The sequence below is a fragment of the Sapajus apella genome, unplaced genomic scaffold (genome assembly GCF_009761245.1).
Source record: "Sapajus apella isolate SASKATOON/1434 unplaced genomic scaffold, GSC_monkey_1.0 scaffold1, whole genome shotgun sequence".
Taxonomy (NCBI): Eukaryota; Metazoa; Chordata; class Mammalia; order Primates; family Cebidae; genus Sapajus; species Sapajus apella.
In genome coordinates this window covers 61273056-61293686 of record NW_022436941.1, presented here as the reverse complement: position 1 = coordinate 61293686, position 20631 = coordinate 61273056, and the positions used below count along the sequence as shown (strand labels likewise).

Genomic DNA, 20631 nt, shown 5'->3' with positions numbered 1-20631 from the left:
TCCTTCTTAATTTCTTTATTGACCCATTGACCGTTCAGGCACATATTATTTAATTTCCATTTCCATGTATTTGTACAATTTCAAAAATTCCTCGTTATTGATTTCTAGTTCTGTTCCATTGTGGTCAGGAAAGAGATTTGAGATCACTACAGTTTGGTGGTTTTCTGTAGTAACAAAGTTTTATTCTTTTCTCTTTCTCCTTTGTACATCTGCTCTACTAGTGAGTTTTATATTTGTGTGTGTTTTCATGAGAATGATTATCATCTTTTTGCTACCAGATATAGGACTCCCTTGAGCATTTCCTGTAAAGCCAGTCTAGTGGTGACGGATTCCGTCAATTTTTGCTTGTCTGGGAGACTATTTCTCCCTCATTTCTGAAGGGTAGGTTTGCTGGGTGTAGTATTCTTAGCTGACAATTTTGTTTTCTTTTGGTCCAGTTCTCTCCTGGCTAGTCAGGTTTCTGCAGATAAATACGCTGTACCCTAGAATGGCAGAACACAGCTGCTATTTGGGCCCTGGAAGACAGGGAGCAACCCAGCAATGACTCCACTCTCCAGAGAGAAGGGTGTCTCAGCACCTCAGACTTCAGGAGGCTAGTACAGCCCTAGGAAAGAAGGATACTAGAGTTGTTTGGCCTGCAGGATGGGGTGTTTCAGCTCAGCCACTGCTCTGTTTCCCTGGGACACAGGATACCATGTCAGCTCAGCCCCGGGATCTGCAGCTGCTCAGCTCAGCCAGGGCACCAATTCCCCAGAGGGTGATGTGTTATTTCAGCTTGAGTCCAGGAGGTATGACTGTTCTGGGTGAACCAGGCACCATTTCCCCAGGATGCAAGGTGCTGCTTCACCTTAGGCATTGGAGGAGCATGATTTCTCTCAGCAGTTGAACTACTGTTTTCTCAGGAATCAGGACACCACTTCAGCTCTGGCCTGAGGAGGAAAGGGTGGTGGGAGGTGGAGGAGCTTCACCTCTGCTTGGCCCCTCAGTGAAGCACATAATAGCTGCTCAACTTGTGGATGTCAGGCCATCGGGCTGGGGCAGTTCAGCAGTGGCTTAGCCTCAGGATAAAAGAGAACCATGGACACATGACTTTGGAGTAAGACACATCCAGCCATAGCTCCTAGTTCAAGATGGCATAGCACGGTAGCGATGTGGGCCACTGAGTGTGGGGTATAGTGTCAGCTCCATCTCTGGGGGAAGCATGAACATGTGGACTTCAGGTAGCTCCCTCAGCTAGGCTTAGTGCCTGTGAGGACTGCAGGGGACCCTAGTGCTCAGGTCTGTAGGTATCCATGGTGTTGATGGGGTTGCTGGGATCATTTTTTTACCTCCTTGCAGTAGGGAGAAGTTTCTCCTGGTTCCTTCCCAGCTGCTTCCAGTTGGGGTGAGGATAGTGGAGGCCTGGCATTTCTTCCCATTCTCTGTGTGGCCATCCCAAGTTTCTGTGCTCACCAGGGTATCTGTTACTTCTCTTGTGTACCCTTGTGCTCTGCCTCAGTTATTTTTGTTAAAATGAAGTTGTTTATTCATTGTTCTCACTGTCTTTTTGAGGGAAAAAGAGCACCACGGTCTTCTACTCAGTCCTCTTGCTGATGTCAGGCTTCTTCAACTTCATTCTTTTGCATGTGGATAGCCAGTTATCCAACACCATTTGTTGAAAAGACTATTTTTTCCCAATGGAACTATCTTGGCGCCCTTGTCAAAAATACAATCTGATTTTAACACACATCTAAGATTAAGAATCACTGCTCTCTGCCCTTGTTATAGAAGTCACCACATTTGATTATATGTTCTAAATTCTTGATTTTTTTTTCTATAGAGCAAAAGATGGGTGTCTAGCTTTTCAAACACTTAGGTAAGAAGCCCATATATAATGATAATGGCTTCCCCTTGAAAAAAAAAAATCCTGGTTCCTCAGAGAACATCTTAGAAATCTGTTGATAACTTCCTATAGTCAGTATCTTTTTTTTTTTTTTTTTTTTTTTTGTGTCTCACTCTGTAACCCAGGCTGGAGTGCTATGGTGCAATCTCTGCTCACTGCAACCTCCATCTCCTGGGTTCAAGCAATTCTCCTGCCTCAGCCTCCTGAGTAGCTGGGACTACAGGCACATGCCACCATGCCTGGCTAACCTTTATATTTTTAGTAGAGACAGGGTTTCACTAAGTTGGCCAGGTTGGCCTCAAACTCCTGACCTCAAGCGATCCACCCACCTCGACCTCCCAAAGTGCTGGTATTACAGATGTGAGCCACTATAACCGCCTGTAATCAGTATCTTAATATGTGCTGTATAGGGATATTAGTACCTTGAACACAAAGCTTTAGCACAATGACACAATTTCTTCCACAAAGGTGTGTGTACCAAAGTAGCCTGGAGAAAAAGTGTATGTTGTATGTTCATAATACGGTTTCAGCAATATCAAATCTTGTGATCACTTGTGATCCTGTAGAATAAATAGAGGCCCTATCAGAACCATAAAATGGTTATGGGTTGATTGTTGCTATACTATAATCATGTGTTAGCTTCTGTCTTCTATATGTCTCTCTCTCTCTCCACACACGCATATATATGTATTCATTTTTAGGTAATGCTACAAATACTATAGTATTCCAGGATTCTTCCACCCATCACACAGTTCCAAAGTTTCATTACCATACAATCACCAGAAAATGAACTTTCCTTCTGACCAATTTCTGAAGACATCACTCTCTCATATGCAGTACAGCATTGTCTTTGAGAGCAAAGCCTTTCAGGATGTGCATCCCAGCTCCAGAAATTACAGGCTATATAAACTTGGGTGTTGTTTTTCTTATTAGCAGAATGTAGATAAAAGTACCTATCTTACAGGGTTGTTATAAGAATTGCATGAGGCAGCAAAACCGCTTTTATTGCAAAATATAGATCCTGATTCTGCAGACATGGAAAAAATATAACCACAAAGACTATAACCTGGGACACAGATACAAGAATAATATGAAGATAAAATGAAACATTAATATTCCTACCTTTTCTTTTTGCTGGCAAGTGCTCCCTTTATGAAACACATGGAGGTAGATACAACTTTAATTTCTAAGACATTTTATGATGTTCTCTCCCATATGAAAGTCTCTTTTTAGAAAAATATCAGTGTCAGTATAGCCAAGTCACACAGTCCACTCATTATAGACTGGATATTAAAAATATATATATTGTAATCTGTTATCTAGGTATTTTCTTTCTTTTTTTGCTTTTGGCAGATGGTATAGTTTAGCTGTGTGAGCAACACTGTCTTTATTAGATTGTTGATTTCATTTGTGAAATAAAAATCTCTAATGACTGATGGTGTTAATAGTAAATGGTTTTTCAATAATCACGTAAGTTTATGGAATGTCCTGGATCTAGGTAAACCAAGGTAATGGGTATTTTTATTACAGCAAATGTTTGGGCTCCAGGCTGATAGGAACAAAGCAGAGCTTTCTAAGTACCTTCTTTAAGGTAGGCACCCATGGACAGTTCAAGGATTGCCACTGTACAATGTTTACCCCTGCCCCAGCACATACTAATTGCTATGGCAGTAAGCAGACAAAGACCTATGTAAAGAAAACAACAGAACTATTTGCCACTTAGTGATGAAGACCTACCACTTTGGCATGTTTTACCCATGCCTATAACAACCAAATCTGTTATTCTGGGATTTCATTTGTTTTAGCCAGGCTAGTTTTGGTAACAGTAGCTTGCATTGATGGAACTTATTTTTATGTGCAACACACCATTTAAAATGTTTTATATTTATCATTCATTCAATCCTCAACACTGTGAGGTAGAGACAAGCTTGGCATGGCATGGTTAAGTGACTTACATGATCATGTGGTTAAGAAGGTGATAGGGCTGGGTTTGGAACCCAGGCAGACTGACCCCCAAATCCTATTTCTAACCACTATGCTAAATTCTCTGCTCAGTAAAATGTACACAAGGCCTCAGTGTCTCCTTGAATGTATAGTGTTTCCATTCATTTGGTTTATTTTTAAGGCTCCATAAACAAATGTCTCTATTAACTACAAATGCTTCTATTAACAAGAGTTAATCATTTTTCTTCACCCTCTTCTCTTGAAAACTTATAAAGTAGTATATCATTGTCTCTGATGATATTTTCAGTATTCTGTTTAAATTTACCCCAAATTTCACATTTTCTAGAATATTTTTATTTATAAAAACAGGGCAAGGGACAGCCACTTATCAGTGACCAGTTTCCAATATGCTATAAATATTTTCTAAAAGTCTACAGTTTCAGACACTGAGATCACAAACTGTCCATTTATAAATACTTTCCAGTTTTTGATTTTCATTTTCCTACTAGTTGAAGGGTGGGGCAACAAAACATTTCCCATAAATAAATGAAATGCTATTACATTCCATACTTCTTTTACCACGAATTGCTGACCATCTGTCATAAAAGACACACCCTGAAAGGCAGTATCAAATTTTTAGAAATAGCAATGACAATATTTTCTGAGAAGAAATTTTGAAGGAAAAAAAGCCCATTTACTAATGAAAACATTGACCAAGACATCCACAGGGTAATGTCTGACCTGTTAACCCCCTGTAAGCACCATCATCATCGTCATCATCTTCATTCCGAGCACCGAGTTCTTCTGATGTTCAGGCATAGTGCTAAATGTTTCAAATACATTCTCTCACTAAATCCTTATATAGATGTATACAGGACATTTGTTACATTTGTACAGACAAATGTAACTATTACTACATTTTACACGAGGAAATTAATGCTTTAAAGATTGCCCAAGTAACTAATGGAGGAGACAGGATTTAAACAAGATCTAATCAAAGAGTACTCATTTTTAACCACTATCCCAGTTAAATTCCTTACAGTACTTATTTTCTTCATTAAGGGAATGTGTGTAAGAGGAGCAGGTGATATTTGGTTTGTGTAAATCCCATGCTTCTTGAAAAGCCATTTCAACATGTAAATATTACCATAAATTAAGAGTATAGACATGGAAATTAGAAAATATTTATGAAATTCAGTGAGGAAATATGTAAGTTGAATTCATTGGGTTTACAGTTATATATGGAAAGATATTTTTTCATGTACATTTTTATTAAGAAGGCTTATTAACTTCTTTAAGCAGCTTACTCAAGAAAAAAGTAATATCAAAAATCACTGAATCATACTCTTAATATAATCTTTTCCTATTCATTACTGAAAAATAATTGCTAGGACTTCTGGGTTAATGTCAGGATAAACTACAGGGCCTAATATGCCTTTCTTCCAATTTCCATTTTAATATCCACAAAGAATTACAAAAAGATGAAAACTGGCAACAACATTGGAAACTAAAGAGAAGACCAGATGCCAAAGTCCCAAGGGGATTTTCACTAATGCCAATGCTGAAGAGATTAACAATATATTCTTGGATTCTTCCATAAGAATCAAAACCCGATCCGAAAGAAAATAGAAGAAGATGAATTTACTGTTTGCCTCCATCAAACGATGGGACTCAGGGGCTAAGCTAAACAAACAAACAAAAATGAGTGATGATCTTCAACGAACTGTCCTTAGAGAGGGACCATCATGCCTCCTCTCACCCAGATAACTGGCTACTTTCCTCTCTACGTCCACCCCAGAAGCAAGCAGCAGGCTAACACGGAAGAGACTAGGCATGAGATGTAGCCTCCTGGAACGTGAAACCACTAACAAAACAATCTGGAACAACTTCAGAGGACTCCATACTGTAAGTGTAGGATAGAAGCCCTTTTATCCCAAAGATTGAGAAAGTAGGGAATCAAATAATATAGCTTTTCTTAAACTTTAGTTTGAACTTAAAAACATAGATAGATAATCACTTGGTAGTCTTTGAATGCAAGGATACTGGCTGGAGTTCCCTAACATCTATATTTCATAAACAATATGTATCATGTTTTTCTTAAAGTGGAACAAGAACCTAAGAACAGGTGAATTTTTAGATTTTCATAGAATAATGGTGGCCATCTAAATTTTAAATCCCTTCATACATTCTCCTTAAAAACCATATTGATAAAGAAAGAAAGTAAAATCAACCAAAGCACAAGCCTACAACACAAGCCAGAGACAGGGCCTATTTAAACCCTGGGTGAAGTGAGGAAATAATCCTCTGAGACCTGAAGAGTCAGGGCTGGTACCCAACCTAGGGCAGAGTCGGGCTAGGCCTATGTAAAGAGGATGAGGGGTTATAAGAGGGGTAAATTAGACCATTTTCATGCTGCTGATAAAGACATACCTGAGATTGGGCAATTTACAAAAGAGAGAGGTTTAATTGGACTTACAGTTACACATGGCTGGGGAAGCCTCACAATCATGGCAGAAGGCAAGGAGGAGCAAGTCCCATTTTACATGGATGAGCAGCCAAAGATAGGATGAGAAAGATGCAAAAGTGGAAACCCCTGATAAAACCATCAGATCTTGTGAGACTTATTTATTCACTACCACGAGAACAGTATGGAGGAAACCGCCCCCATGATTCAATTATCTCCCACTGGGTCCCTCCCACAACACGTGGGAATTACGGGAGTACAATTCAAGATGAGATCTGGTGGGGACACGGCCAAACCATATCATTCTTCCCCCGGCACCTCCCAAATCCCATGTACTCCCATTTCAACACCAGTCATGCCTTCCCAACAGTCCCCCAAAGTCTTAACTCATTTCAGCATTAATTCAAAAGTCAACAGTGCAAAGTCTCATCTGAGACAAGGCAAGTCCCTTCCACCTATGAGCCTATAAAATCAAGAGCAAGCTAGTTATTTCCTAAATACAATGGGGGTAAAGATATTGTGTAAATACAATCATTTCAAATGGGAGAAATTGGCCAAAACAAAGGGGCTACAGGGCCCATGCAGGTCTGAAATCTAGCAGGGCAGTCAATCCAGCAGGGTACAACCTCCCTCCTGGGTGCCTTCACAGGCTGGCATTGAATGTCTGTGACTTTTCTAGGTGCATGGTGCAAGCTGTCAGTGGGTCTATTATTCTGAGGTCTGGAGAACAGTGGCACTCTTCTCACAGCTCCACTAGGCAGTGCCCTATTAGGGACTCTACATAGGGGTTTTGACCCCACATTTCTCTTCCACACTGCCCTAGCAGAGGGTTGCCATGAGGACCCCAGCCCTGTGGCAAACTTCTGACTGGGCATCCAGGCATTTCCATACATCTTCTGAAATCTAGGTGGAGGTTCCCAAACCCCAATTCTTGACTTCTGCGCACTGGCAGGTCCATTGCAATGTGGAAGGTGCCAAGGCTTGCAGCTTGCATCCTCTAAGGCTATGGGCCGAGCTCTATGTTGGCCCCTTTCAGCAATGGCTATAGCGGCTGGGACAGAGGGCACCAAGTCCCTAGGCTGTACTCAGCACAGGGACCCTAGGTCTGGCCTCCAAAACCACTTTTTACTCCTAGGCCTCCAGTCCTGTGATAGAAAGGGCTGCCATGAAGACCTCTGCCATGAAGACCTCTGCCATGAAATGTTTTGCTGCCCTGGAGATATTTTCTCTACTGTCTTGGGGATTAACATTCTGCTCTTGATTACTTATGCAAATTTCTGCAGCCTGCTTGAATTTCCCCTCGGAAAATGGATTTTTTTTCTATTGCATTGTCAGGCTGCAAATTTTCTAAACTTTGCTCTGCTTCCCTCATAAAACTGAATGCCTTTAACAGCACCCAAATCACCCCTTGAATGCTTTGCTGCTTAGAAATTTCTTCTGCCAGATACCCTAAATCATCTCTTTCAAGTTCAAAATTCCACAAATCTCTAGGGCAGGGGCAAAATGTCACCAGTCTCTTTGTTAAAACATAGAAAGAGTCACCTTTGCTCCAGTTCCCAACAAGTTCCTCATCTCCATCTGAGACCACCTCAGCCTGGACTTTATTGTCCATATTGCTATCACAATTTTGGGCAAAGCCATTCAACAAGTCTCTAGGAAGTTCCAAACTTTCCCACATTTTCCTGTCTTCTTCTGAACCCTCCAAACTGTTCTAACCTCTGCCTATTGCCCAGTTCCAGACTTGCTTCCACATTTTCAGGTATCTTTTCAGGGGTGCCCCACTCTACTTAACCAATTTACTGTATCAGTCTGTTTTCATGCTGCTGATAAAGACAACCCAAGACTGGGCAATTTACAAAAGAGAGAGGTTTAATTGGATTTACAGTTTCACATGGTGGGGGAGGCCTCACAATCATGGTGGAAGGCAAGGAGGAGCAAGTCACGTTTTACATGGATGGCGGTGGGCAAAGAGAGAGCTAGTGCAGGGAAACTCCCCTTTATATTACCATCAGATCTTGTGAGACTTATTCACTATCATGAAAACAGCATGGGAAAGACCTGTCCCCATAATTCAATTACCTCCCACGGGGTCCCTCCCACAACATGTGGGAATTCAAGATAAGATCTGGGTGGGGACACAGCCAAACCATATCAAGGGGAAAGGACTCAAATCATGTCTGGTAAGGTAAACTCCAGAAAGAGAAGGTTTCACCCAAGGGACAAAATGTTGATAGAGGTCTCATACCTGACAGAGCAAAGCACTGGCCAGTGGGGAGTTGAAAGGGAGTCCAAGGAAGTATCTTGGATAAGGAAATGTGCAGGACAAGAGGAGCTGCCTTGGGCAAGTACCAATGCTGAGAGGAGCAGCTGAAGAACAAGTGTCCTTTGGAAGATGGATGGTAAAGGGAAAGAAAGACATGGCCAAAGATCAGGGTTCTATTACAACAACACAGTATCATAGAATCATGAGAAGGCAGACCAGAAAGAAAGGGGCTGCATTTATCATAGAAACTGCACTTCACTGTATCAATAGACAGTGCTCTTGAAGTACCTGAAGTAAATGAAATTATCCAAATCCTACCCCTACAGATTGCCTGCTATTGTAGATCCAGGAAAAGCCAATACACATACACATGAACAAAACCAAAAAGAACTCAGCATCTATACAACGTTACCATATGAGTTCAAAAAAACAGAAAATGAGAATTCAAAACTTTGGCAAAGGAAAACATTCTCTTACTATGGAAAAACCCAAAATCTGGAAACTAAACAATGCATTTCTAAATATATGGGTCAAACAAAAAAATCGCCATTTGCACCATTCCCCATAGAATACATTCTTTCATATGAAATAATGCATTTCTATTCCATTCAAATATAAATAATATTAATAATATAAAGAATTCTTGTTAAATTCTTTCTGCTCAAGATTCTATAGACATTACTTTATTGTCTACTGGTGAGTACCATTATAGCACAGTGAACCAGGTAAAGGCAAACAAAAACAAGACAGGATTGCAGTTTTGGTATCTGACAAGGTGGAATTTATGCCAAAATTACTGGTAAGTATCATGATTGAAAGATGAAACAAACATACTCTTTCATTTTTAACAATAAATATTTATATTATTAATTTTTTTTTTTTGAGATAGAGTCTCGCTCTTTCACCCAAGCTGAAGTGCAGTGGCATGATCTTGGCCACTGCAACCTCTGCCTCACAGGTTCAAGCGATTCTCCTGCCTCAGACACCCAAGTAGCTGAGACTACAGGTGCGTGCCACCACACCCAGCTAACTTTTGTACTTTTAGTAGGGGCAGGGTTTCACCATGCTGGCCAGGCTGGTCTCGAACTCCTGGCCTCAAGTCATCTGCCTGCCTCAGCCTCCCAAAGTGTTGGGATTACAGGCATGAGCCACTGCACCCAGCCTATATTATTATTTATGTTTGATGGTAATAGAAATACATTATTTCATATGAAAAATTTGGAAGAACTCATCATTTATATACCTCTACTGAAAATTACTTTAAAATATTAATCAACTGATCAAAAAATTAATTAAACTTAAGAACTGAAGAATGGGAAAATTATAAACAAAAATGTTGGTAACATTAAACATAATTATATATATATATATATATAATTTCACTACATGTGATTACAAAGTAGAATGAAGAAGAAGCTTGTTTTGAAAGAAGAGTTATAAGATTTAAAATATTCTATTGCAAAAAGCTCGGTCTGTGCTGCTAGATCAAATTAAAAAACACTTGAAAGTGAGAAACAAGCAAGAAAATATTGGTAAAGAAAGTAAAGGCACAATAAATTTGTCTTTGGATACTTCTGCTTCCAGCCAAATTAGATTTGCTAATTGCTCTTGCCTAAAACAACCCAAAGAAAAAGGGACAGAATATTTAAAACAGTTTTCAAAACACTGGATATCAGGCAAAGAACAATTCTTGTAAGATGGAAAACAAAGCGGGTGAGTTTTTATCATTGCCCAGTTTACTGCCTTGAGAGAATTTTCAAGTCCTGGTGCAGGGAAGGGCACCTGAAGTGTAGCCCAGTGGATTCCTTGAGTTGAGGAGACAGACCTGAGACTCCAGAGAGACTAAGGGAGCTTGAGCTCTTAGGACAGAGGACCAGAGAAGAGAAAGCTGCACAGAATGAGAATCCTGGAAATCTGCAGAAGATCCCTTAGAGCAAGGGTCCCCAACAAAGACTGTGGACTGGTACCCATCTGTGGTCTGCTAGAAACTGGGCCTCACAGCAGGAGGTGCGCTGCGGGCTAGCAAACATTAAGGCCTGAGCTCTGCCTCCTGTCAGATTAGCGGCAGCATTAAATCCTCAGAGGAGTGCCAACCCTGTTGTGAACGGCGCATGCGAGGGATCTTGGTCGCGTGCTTCTCATGAGAATCCAATGCCTGATGATCTGAGGTGGAACAGTTTCATCCTGAAACTATCCCCCTTCACCAACGCTGGTCGGTGGAAAAACTGTCTCTCACAAAACCAGTCCCTAGTGCCAGAGAGTTTGGGGACCACTTAGAATATTTCGCTGAGTGCTGATAAAAAGATGCCTGTGAGTGAACTACTCATAACATGGGAAAGAACCACCCAAAAGGATTAAGGGGAAGAGTGCTCAGCCTTCACACAGGATTTGGAACAGTACCTGCTCCCATCAGCCAGCCTAGAAAACTCACAGGCTGCTGTAAGAGGGTTTGACTAAAAGGGTATGACTCAGTAGTGGAGTATAATTAGCCATAGACTGAGCACCGCTCTGGAGCTGCCTAATAAATCCCAAAGGCAATGCTCAAAAGGATCAAACTGTTTCCAAATAACTTAACTGCATCTCAGAACAAAGCAAGAAGCTTTGTAAGAATACAAAAATATCCAGCACTCAACAGGGTAAAATGCACAATGCTTGGCATCAAATCAAAGACCAAAAGGGATGGAAATATGACCTGTATAACAAGGAGAATAATTAATCACAACCAACCCAGAAGTGATATAGATGTTGGAATTAGCAGGGGACATTAAAATATTTATTATAACTGTATTCTATATGTTCAGGAAGTTAAGTAGTTACAGTGAGGATATTAAAAAGACCAAAGTGGAGCTTCAAGAAGTGAAAGCTACAACGCACGAGATGAAAAACACATTGCATGAAATTGATGAAGGTTAGACATAGAGAAAAAATATAAAACCTTAAAGACTTAGCAACAGAAACTGTCCAAAATAAAATAAAGAGAAAACAGATTTTTTTTTTTAATGAAAAGAGCATTAGTAAGCTGGGGGGACAACTTTAAGTATTCAAGTGAAAAGCATGAATATGTACATTGCTGGCAGCTTAATTTACAGGTTTAATTTCACTCAATATAATTTATGAGAAGCTTTTCTTTTAACAGTAAAATAATTTTAGAGTTCACTAGGAAAAATTAAAAAGTGAGACTTGTCAAGGAAATTTTATAAAGGCAATATAACAAAGGAGAGAGGCTGGTAACCATTTCTACCAGACAACATACTCGAAAAAGACAATGATTACAACAGTCAGGTGCCAGCATGAGAACAGATAAGTCGGTGGGCTAAAACAGAGGGCCCCAAGACAGATCACAGTACTCATTAGAACTTAAAACCTAAAGTAGTGCCATCAATCAGTGAAAAGGGAAATATTATTCAATAATCAGTCTGAGTTGTCTTGTTAGTATGTGGAATGAAGTATCATTTTATGTGATTTTTTTCTTGAAGTATCCATTTTAGATCAGAGATTCTTAACATTTAGCTCATGGACCATCATGCTTTATTTGGCTTCATGGCATCTGTAAAATTGAGGTGAAAATATTTGCTTTTCCTTTAACTTTCTTCTTGAAATAATATTGACAGTGGGGGAAAAGTTTTTATAATGACATATTATTAAGATATTTTACATCATCAGATAATATTCAGTTGTCACTACTGTCATGTTATGACATCTAAAAGTGCTTCCCAGTGATAATAAAAATTCCTACCATTATGATCAGGAGTTTTGTTTTGTTTTGTTTTGGTTTTTTTCCTGAGACAGGGTCTTGCTTTGTTGCCCAGGCTGGAGTGCAGGAGCATGATCACAGCTCATTGAAGTCTTAAGCTCGTGGGCTCAAGCGATCCCCCTGCCTCAGCCTCCTGCGTAGCTGGGACTAGGTGCCACCACACCTAGCTAATTTTTGTATTTTTTGTAGAGACGGGTTTCGCTATGTTGCCCGGGCTGGTCTCCAACTCGTAGGCTCAAGCAATCCTCTCTCCTTGGTATCCCAAAGTGCTGGAATTATAGGTATGAGCCACCACACCTGGTCTGCTTATGTTTAACATTGTTTAATTAAAGATAAAATAATTAAAAAGAAACTTGTGAAGTACTAATCTTTTGATTTTCCTTTTTGTTAACCAACCTTATGAAATGTCTTCAAACAAACTATAGGCTGCTTATTGAGTTGAAAAGCAGAAAAACTACACAGAATTGGAAAGCGCTTAGAGAAGTCATGTCCCCTAGAAATGACAAACATGGTCTGTGGCTTGGAAAGAAGAAAAACTGAAGCAGTTGAAGGAGCTCCTGTTGTAAATAATGTCACTCACTCCAGAACTGCTGATATTTCTTCTAATATTTTAATATTTTGAAGCAGTCCTAAGAGAAATTCATAACTATATGCTAATAAAACCTCTGATGCTCTCAGCACAGACAACTGTTTTTCATCCATTACTGGCATTCCTATTTCATGAGCCTCTTCAAATTTTCAAAAACTACCATCATCTCAAACGTGGTATTTCCATTTCTGGAAAAAAGTTTCAGACCTCTGGGCACAGATCGGGAGTCTCTTGACATTTGGCTGTCCATTTGTTTTTGCTGCTTTGGAAAAGATACACCAGATGTCAACGTGACTGGGCAATTTCTGTATCAGCAGGCAAGGGTGCCAAATGTTCTGCCACCAATTCTGAAAGAAGGCTTGCCTAATGCTGTGAGAAGCACCAACTTCAGTAGGCCCCACGCTGAATTATTATTTCAGGAATTTTTATCAAGCAAAGGGAACAGAATGAGAGAAGTTCTTTGCTTTCTAAATAGAAATTTGCTGAATTTCCAGAAAACAACTCTTAAAATGCTTGATCAAACTTTGGGCAGAAATTTTACTTTAAAATTAAACAAAAAGAGGACAGGTGTGGGGGCTCACACCTGTAATCCTAGCACTTTGTGAGGCCAAGGCGGGCGGATCACCTGAAGTCAGGAGTTCGAGACCAGCCTGATCAACATGGAAAAATCCCATCTCTACTAAAAAAAAAATACAAAATTAGCTGGGCATGGTGGTGGGCACCTATGATCCCAGCTACTTACTTGGGAGGCTGAGGCAGGAGAATCGCTTCAACCTGAGAAGTGGAGGTTTGCTCTCCAGCCTGGGCCATAAGAGCAAAACTCCGTCTCAAAAAACAACAACAACAACAACAACAACAACAACAACGAAAGCCCATTATATCATGATTTAGCCTAGCTGGACAATAATTTTGGCCATATCTTTTGATTAAAGCCCTGCAGTCACCACTATGTATGCTGCTGAAGAACAAAGTGCCCCTGTTCCATGAGAGATTGATTGCTAGGAGAGTGTGGTAACACTGAGGAAGGATCTGCAATTTGGAGCTAAGGGTGATTAGACTTTTCCCAATTTCTCTGCAGTCAGAAGCAAATATGAGCCAAACTCTTAAAGGTTGCTTCTGATCAACATAATCTTAAGATTGAAATGTGGATTTATAATCCAAAACATAGCTAAATGGACAAATATTGATGAGGTGAACTTTGCCAAAGATAATAACCTCAGTAAATTGGGGACAAACAATATTACTCCAAATGAATTCAACTATTTTTCGATGCAAGCCTACCCTCACCTGGCGAAGTGTGCTATAAAGCTTTGATTCGACGTGCTATTGTGTCCTTATGCAAGCCAGCATTTACAACATTTTTGGCATCAAAACAAAACAAAAATAAAAACTGATTGGATATCAAGCATGCCACAAATGCTGCTATCTCAAAATTGCTCGAAACTTTCTCCTACTTCAAGCCAAACCTCTACAGCCTTTATATCGAAAGTTGATGATAACCTGAACTGAAGTTCAAGTTTTGCTTTGCTTGGAAATTTTGGTTTTATTTCCTTTTTACCATGACGTAGGCCTAAGTTTTGCATTAAAATGAGCAAAAGGGGCATAGGCTTGTAAAGAATGTTTTAGAAAGAATGTGTAATCAATTTCTAATATCATAAAATAGGTAATATCTAGATTTTTGTGCATATGTTCAGGTACTTTTTTCTTGTAAGTTCACAGCTTTCATCAGTCTCAAAGAGGCTAATAATCTTAAAAAACTGACAAAAAAGTTACTCCTCTGATTTAGATACCGACCTCACATAACACACACACCATCTTGCAACAATTTAAGAATTATGTCGGTGCAGTGGCTCACACCTGTAATCCCAGAGCTTTGGGAGGCCAAGCAGGTCGATTGCTTCTGGCTAGGAGTTCAAGACCAGCTTGACCAACATGGCGAAACCCAGGCTCTACTAAAAACACAACAATTAGCTGGGTACATTGATATATACCTGTAATTCAACTACTTGGGAAGCTGAGACATGAGAATCACTTGAACCCAGGAGACGAAGATTGCAGTGAGCCAAGATCGCACCACTGCACTCCAGCTGGGTGACAGACCAAGACTCTGTCTCAAAAAAAAGAAAAAAAAAGGAAAAAGAAAAAAATACATGGAAGAAAATAAAATCACAACACTTAGCAGAAAATATAGATATTTAGCACATTTGAAGCTGAGAAAAAGCTTTCTGGACAAAAAAGCAAGAGAAAAACATTTCATTGATAAATAAACGTGGGAAAGACATCCCTGTAGAAGATATCAACAAAATAAAAAGACAAATAAAACAGGAAAAATATTTGCAAGAAATACAACAGTCAAAAAACCTGACATAAAGGAGCAAATAAATCCATAAGAAAACACCCGCTTTTCAGTGAAATAAGTGTAAAAACACATGGAATGAATGCTTTCAAAAGAGAATATACAAATGGAATATAAAAAGTTCAATATTAATCTCCATAATAATAATAAATCAAGTTAATACAAGACCATTTTGTCTATAATATTACCAAAGATTTTTTAAAAAAGCTTTATAAGGAAAAGCTATGAGGAAGATGAGCATTTTCTACAGCTGTGGAATAACAGCACATTAGTACTGGCTTTTTAGAAAGCAATTTTGTAATGTGTGTCAAATGCTTTTAAAATAACGTAGAAGCCACCCTTGGCCCTCTGAAAGTTCACTGAAAAATCAGCTCACAAAAGGTAGAATAACAGGAAAAAAGGCATACCAAATTATTTAATGTGTATATATGGGAGTCTTTAGAAGACCCAAAGATATAAAGGAAATTGTTCATTTTTATGTGTAGGTTTAACAAAATATGGATAGCTGTGTAGAAATATAAATGGACAAAAGGGTATGCTCCAATACTAACAGCCTGAGTGGAGAAACCCAGCAAGGTCTGTCTGCCTAGATTCTTCTTGGCCTCTCTGGGCATGTATTCCTTCCTTCTGGGTGTAGGGGAGGACTCGCTCTGGAATGGGAGTCTTATGACCTACAGTTAAACGAGGTAGGCCAGATAACTTTTTTATGGCCACTTTTTACACAAATAGGGCAAAGGGAAAATGAGAGTAACATTTCTAGGTTTTATGATTAGCCCTGGCGAGAAGGGGTTCTGGTTTCTATGACCCGTCGTGGGGAAGAAGGATTCTAGTTTCTGTGGCTTGCCTCAGGAAAAAATGAGACCGAGAAACAAGAGGGCAGAAAGAGGTCAGAGAAAAACTATGGTTGTTGAGGCTGCTTCTGGGGCCTCCATTTTGGGGTATTATTTTTCAAGCCCCAACATTGGTCAGTTTCTTTAGCTCAGTGATTTAATTTCAAATCATTTATATCTAAGGGAAAAAATCCAAAATGTAGACAAAGAGTTCACGTAGAAAGAGTTCATTTCAGAGTTATTGTCTTAAAAAACTAAAAAAGAAAGTCAAGGGAACAATTAAGTCTATCAAGGTATATCCATGCGATTGACTATGCAGTTACTGAAATATTGTTTGCAGTGAGTTTCTTGGATAACACAATCTAAAACCAATGGTCTGTTAAATAAGGAAAAAAAGATGTAGTAAAAAAAATGCTGAAAAGGAAAATTTTAAGGAAATATGACAAAATGTTTATAGTAGTTGTTTCCAGGTAAGATCTGAGTGATTATTTTTATTTTTTGTAGTTTGCAAATTATCTACAATAACATATATTACACTCAGGGAAATTAAATTTAAATTTAACACATCAAGTTTAGATCATGGATACCGGCAGAAATGTTCTAAAGAAAAAGAAAAGAAGTCATCTCATATGAATGAGCAAATAATGAGTTCAAAGTTTCAAAATTTCTAGTGAGAGAAAAGGTTTTATTGCTGTTTGTTTCTCAGCTTAGCTGTTCAGTGGCATTAATTTTTCTGTGACTAGAATGCTGTTGAGTGTTCTTGAAATGGAAAATCATAAACTGATCATTGTCTCCAAATTGACAAATCAACTTTTCAGGCAGGAAGAGGAAACAGTTTGAGGCTAGTGAGGATTTACAAATAATATGAAAATAATATGACTTACAAGAACTAAAATATTGTTTAGAAATGGTGAAGAAATGGCTACCCAATGATATAAATGTTGCTGCTTGAAAAGTGAGCTTTAAAATTTAATATGTTCTCCAAGGAAAACATGGAGCTTTGAGTTGCAAAATAATTTAAAGAAGGTTATAAAGTTAATGAAATCAGATTTTCCTTTGGGTTTGTAAGAGATGAGGACCTTCCCTAGTCTCACCCTTCTGGATGAGGCCTATTAGAGAGAAACTGATAGACTCCATGTTGTAAGAGGTTGAGCGGCCTGGCTGAACTCTTCTTCTATCCATTCCTGAACTCATAGGACTTTAAACTTTAATGTTAAAACTTGAAGAACTATCAAACTTCCTTTGTAAAAAATAATTGTAGGCTGCTGAATGCTACTATTTTTTTAACATTGATTATTAATTACAGAAAAAATGATAATATAAAAAGTTAAGAAATCATATATCCCGCAACTGGAGAATGGTTAAAGTATGGTATTTCCAGAGTGTTGAATACTATGATTATGTTCAGCATGGACTATAAACTTAAATGCCTACAGAGACTAGGTAGATAACATAAATGAGTGCAGTGGCCCTGTATTAGGACTTGGGAGCAATAGAGATTGAAGATTTGAAGGGTGAATACTTCATCTACAGAAGGAAGCCGCTATTTGGTTCCAGTCAGTTGTTGGTCTTCTTCAGTGTTGTCAGAACTTCCTGTTTTTAAAACACTTATATTTGGAAATAATTTCAGATTTACAAAAAGTTGCAAAAATAAGATATAACAAAAAAATACCTATGCACTTTACTTACCTTCTTTTAGTTATTAATTTTGCAGTCCATTTGAATTCTCTGTACACATGTACATACACACACACACACACACAAACACACACACACACAATTTTCGGAACCATTTGAGGGCATGTTAAATACATCACGGCTTTTTACGCCTAAATACTCCATTGTGTATTTCCTACAACTAGAAACCTGAACCCTACTGTTCTTGAGCTGGGACACCTGGAGTGGGATGAAGAGATGGCATGAGGAAGTCCTCTCCCCTGGCCAGTAGGGGACAGTCAATCAGCTGCTACTCCCAAACAGAGCGGTAACCTCAAGCAGAGGTTGAAAATCACTGCACTAGACAATTGTCATTATAAAAATAATACCTCCAATATATGCATATTCATTTATAAATTAAGTTTACGTACAAGTCTACTGATGTATTATGTGCCTTATAAAACATATACTTAAAAAGGATAAGATGAAATTAGATATTAATACAAACACAAAATTGAATTTTTCTTTCTGTACTCCAAGGGAATATCTTGCCCTTCTAAGGTTATGTGCCTCGTAACCTTGGGAACTATTGCTCTACACTGTGGGGGTTAAACAGGAAAAAGACCACCATGATTTCCAAACCTGAGTCTGGGTCCTGCTCCCTGATGTATCCCTTTAACATCTGCCAGCTCTCTCTATCACAACACACTGCTTTCTTTGCCTTCATGGTACTTATTACCACTGGCAGTCATCTTGCTCATCTGTGTGTTCATTTGTCTAACACCTTTCTGCCCCGACTAGAACATAGCTCCCTGAGAGCCAGGATCTTGCCTGGCTTGTTCATTTCTAATTTCTCAGTATCTAGAGCAGGGTGTGCCACATAGTAGGTGCTTGTTAGATACTTGTTAATAAATGGAACTAAACATATCCCTAGTTCCTATTCCAGCTCTTTCCCCACTGTTTTGTCTTCCATTCTTCTAGTAGGCAACAGGACAAGTCCCCCGAACCCCTGCAGGAAGCTAACAATACCCTAGCCTACTTCTACACAAAACCACTCAGCTTCAAAGACCTTCCATGGAGGGCGACAGGCTGAGGACAATCTTGTTCTTCACATACAAAACAGGCCTACAATCTCAAATTCATAATTTAAAAATACATATACTTACAATATCTCTAAAGGCATTTTTATTTTTCTTAGAAATCATGTATTTGTAAGCTGAACTATCATTTTAACACAAAAGCTATCATTCTCGCTCAATGGAGTCAGGCTGCTCTTGGAGTTTCTGTCCTGGGAGGAAAAAGGGCAGGATGTACCTGATGGTTTTCCACACGTCGAAGCCGTCCAGAGGCTTGGTACCATTGGTGTGTCCCCCGGCCAGTTTCACAAGTGTTGGCAGCCAGTCCGATATGTGGATGAGCTCCCGGTTCTTTACGCCCTTCTGCTTCAGCAAGGGGCTTGCCACAAAGCCCACCCCTCGGACGCCGCCTTCCCACAGGCTCCATTTCCTTCCTCGAAGGGGCCAGTTATTGCCTCCTGCCAAAGTCTGCCCTCCATTATCTGAAACACAGGTAGGTCTTGGCATGAGGATGATGTTAACCCTTAAATACATTTAACAACAGAGACTCTATGTACAGTGTTATTAAATTGGTGCTTAAAGAATAAAAAAGGAAATTCCTTATCTTTCCCACACTAAATTCCCTTTTCCCATTGACACTGCCTTTCATTACCCAGTCATAACTAAGTCCCAGTGTGATGCATATGTACCTCCAAATCCTCCATGGAAAAGGCCATTGAAAAATGAGGCAGTTCCCTGATGACATGCACTTTGGAGAGATCCCTATGACAAATAATCCATAAACTTTAAATACACGTGTGTTACTTTGTGTAGCATGGGAAAATGAGTCCATGGAAGCCGGGACCCTCCCCATACATGAAGAGAAAACTAAGTGAATTTCACTTAGTGACTTAATGCTCCTGGTAAGTTGGGACAAAAACTAACCTTTTTCTTTTTCTCTTGGAAAAAAAAAATTCTAGAATTTAAAGTGGAAAATGAATTAACATTCTGCTTCCTGGCAATAATATCTCTTTCTTAAGTGTGAAAGCTGAGTACTTCTCCAGTGGTTGATAAATGTCTCTGTAAACAGAGAATTGGCTGGAAAAAATAATTGTGAGAAAAATTCTTCCCTTCTTGACAGGATGGTGAAATAAAGCTTCATTATGTACAATACCAGGGAAGAGAAGGTTTCTCTTCCCACTTTGGCAAAGACAGGGTAGAAGTTACTAGAGAAAATGAAGTTAAGTATCTTACCAGCCAGGTGAAGGCTCAAAGTGAAACATTAAAGTGGACAGTAGAACAGGTTCAGAGGAGGGATCCAAGATGGCCAAATAGGAACAGCTCTGAAGTGCAGTCCCCAGCGAGAACAATGCAGAGGGTGAGTGATCACTGCATTTCTAAATGAGTTATTACTGCCCACAGACCAGGAGATTCCCAGGCTGAAAAGCACCACTAGTTTCCAGCACAGCTGTTTCAGCCGGCACAGTGGGTCTCTGCACAAAAACTCACACAAATCTGGACGGCCGTTTCAACTGGCACCTGGAATGCCTGGAGATGGAGCCACCCATTCAACTGAAAAAAAGGGAGCTGAAACAGGGAGCCAGGTGGTCTGGCTCTGCAAGTCCCATCCCCACAAAGGCCAGCAATCTGAAACGCTCTGGATTGAGAGTTTCACAGCAAGCACAGCTGGACCCAGGATGGTCTAGCTCTGTGGGGGGAAAGGCATCTGCCATTACCGAGGCAGTCCACCACTACCGAGGCAGTCTGCCATTACCAAGACAATCTGCCATTACAGAGGCAGTCTGCCATTACTGAGGCAGACTGTCATTACTGAGGCA

General features: G+C 39.5%; 1 protein-coding gene across 3 annotated transcripts in view; it reads right to left on the bottom strand.

Moving 5' to 3' along the window:
* ARSB (arylsulfatase B) overlaps positions 1 to 20631 on the bottom strand; it is a 212380-nt gene that overhangs the window by 76807 nt on the left and 114942 nt on the right. For all 3 annotated transcript variants that reach the window (XM_032277510.1, XM_032277517.1, XM_032277526.1), the window contains exon 5: positions 19053 to 19296. In XM_032277510.1, the coding sequence (XP_032133401.1) occupies positions 19053 to 19296 (244 nt within the window). The remainder of the gene's footprint in view (positions 1 to 19052; positions 19297 to 20631) is intronic.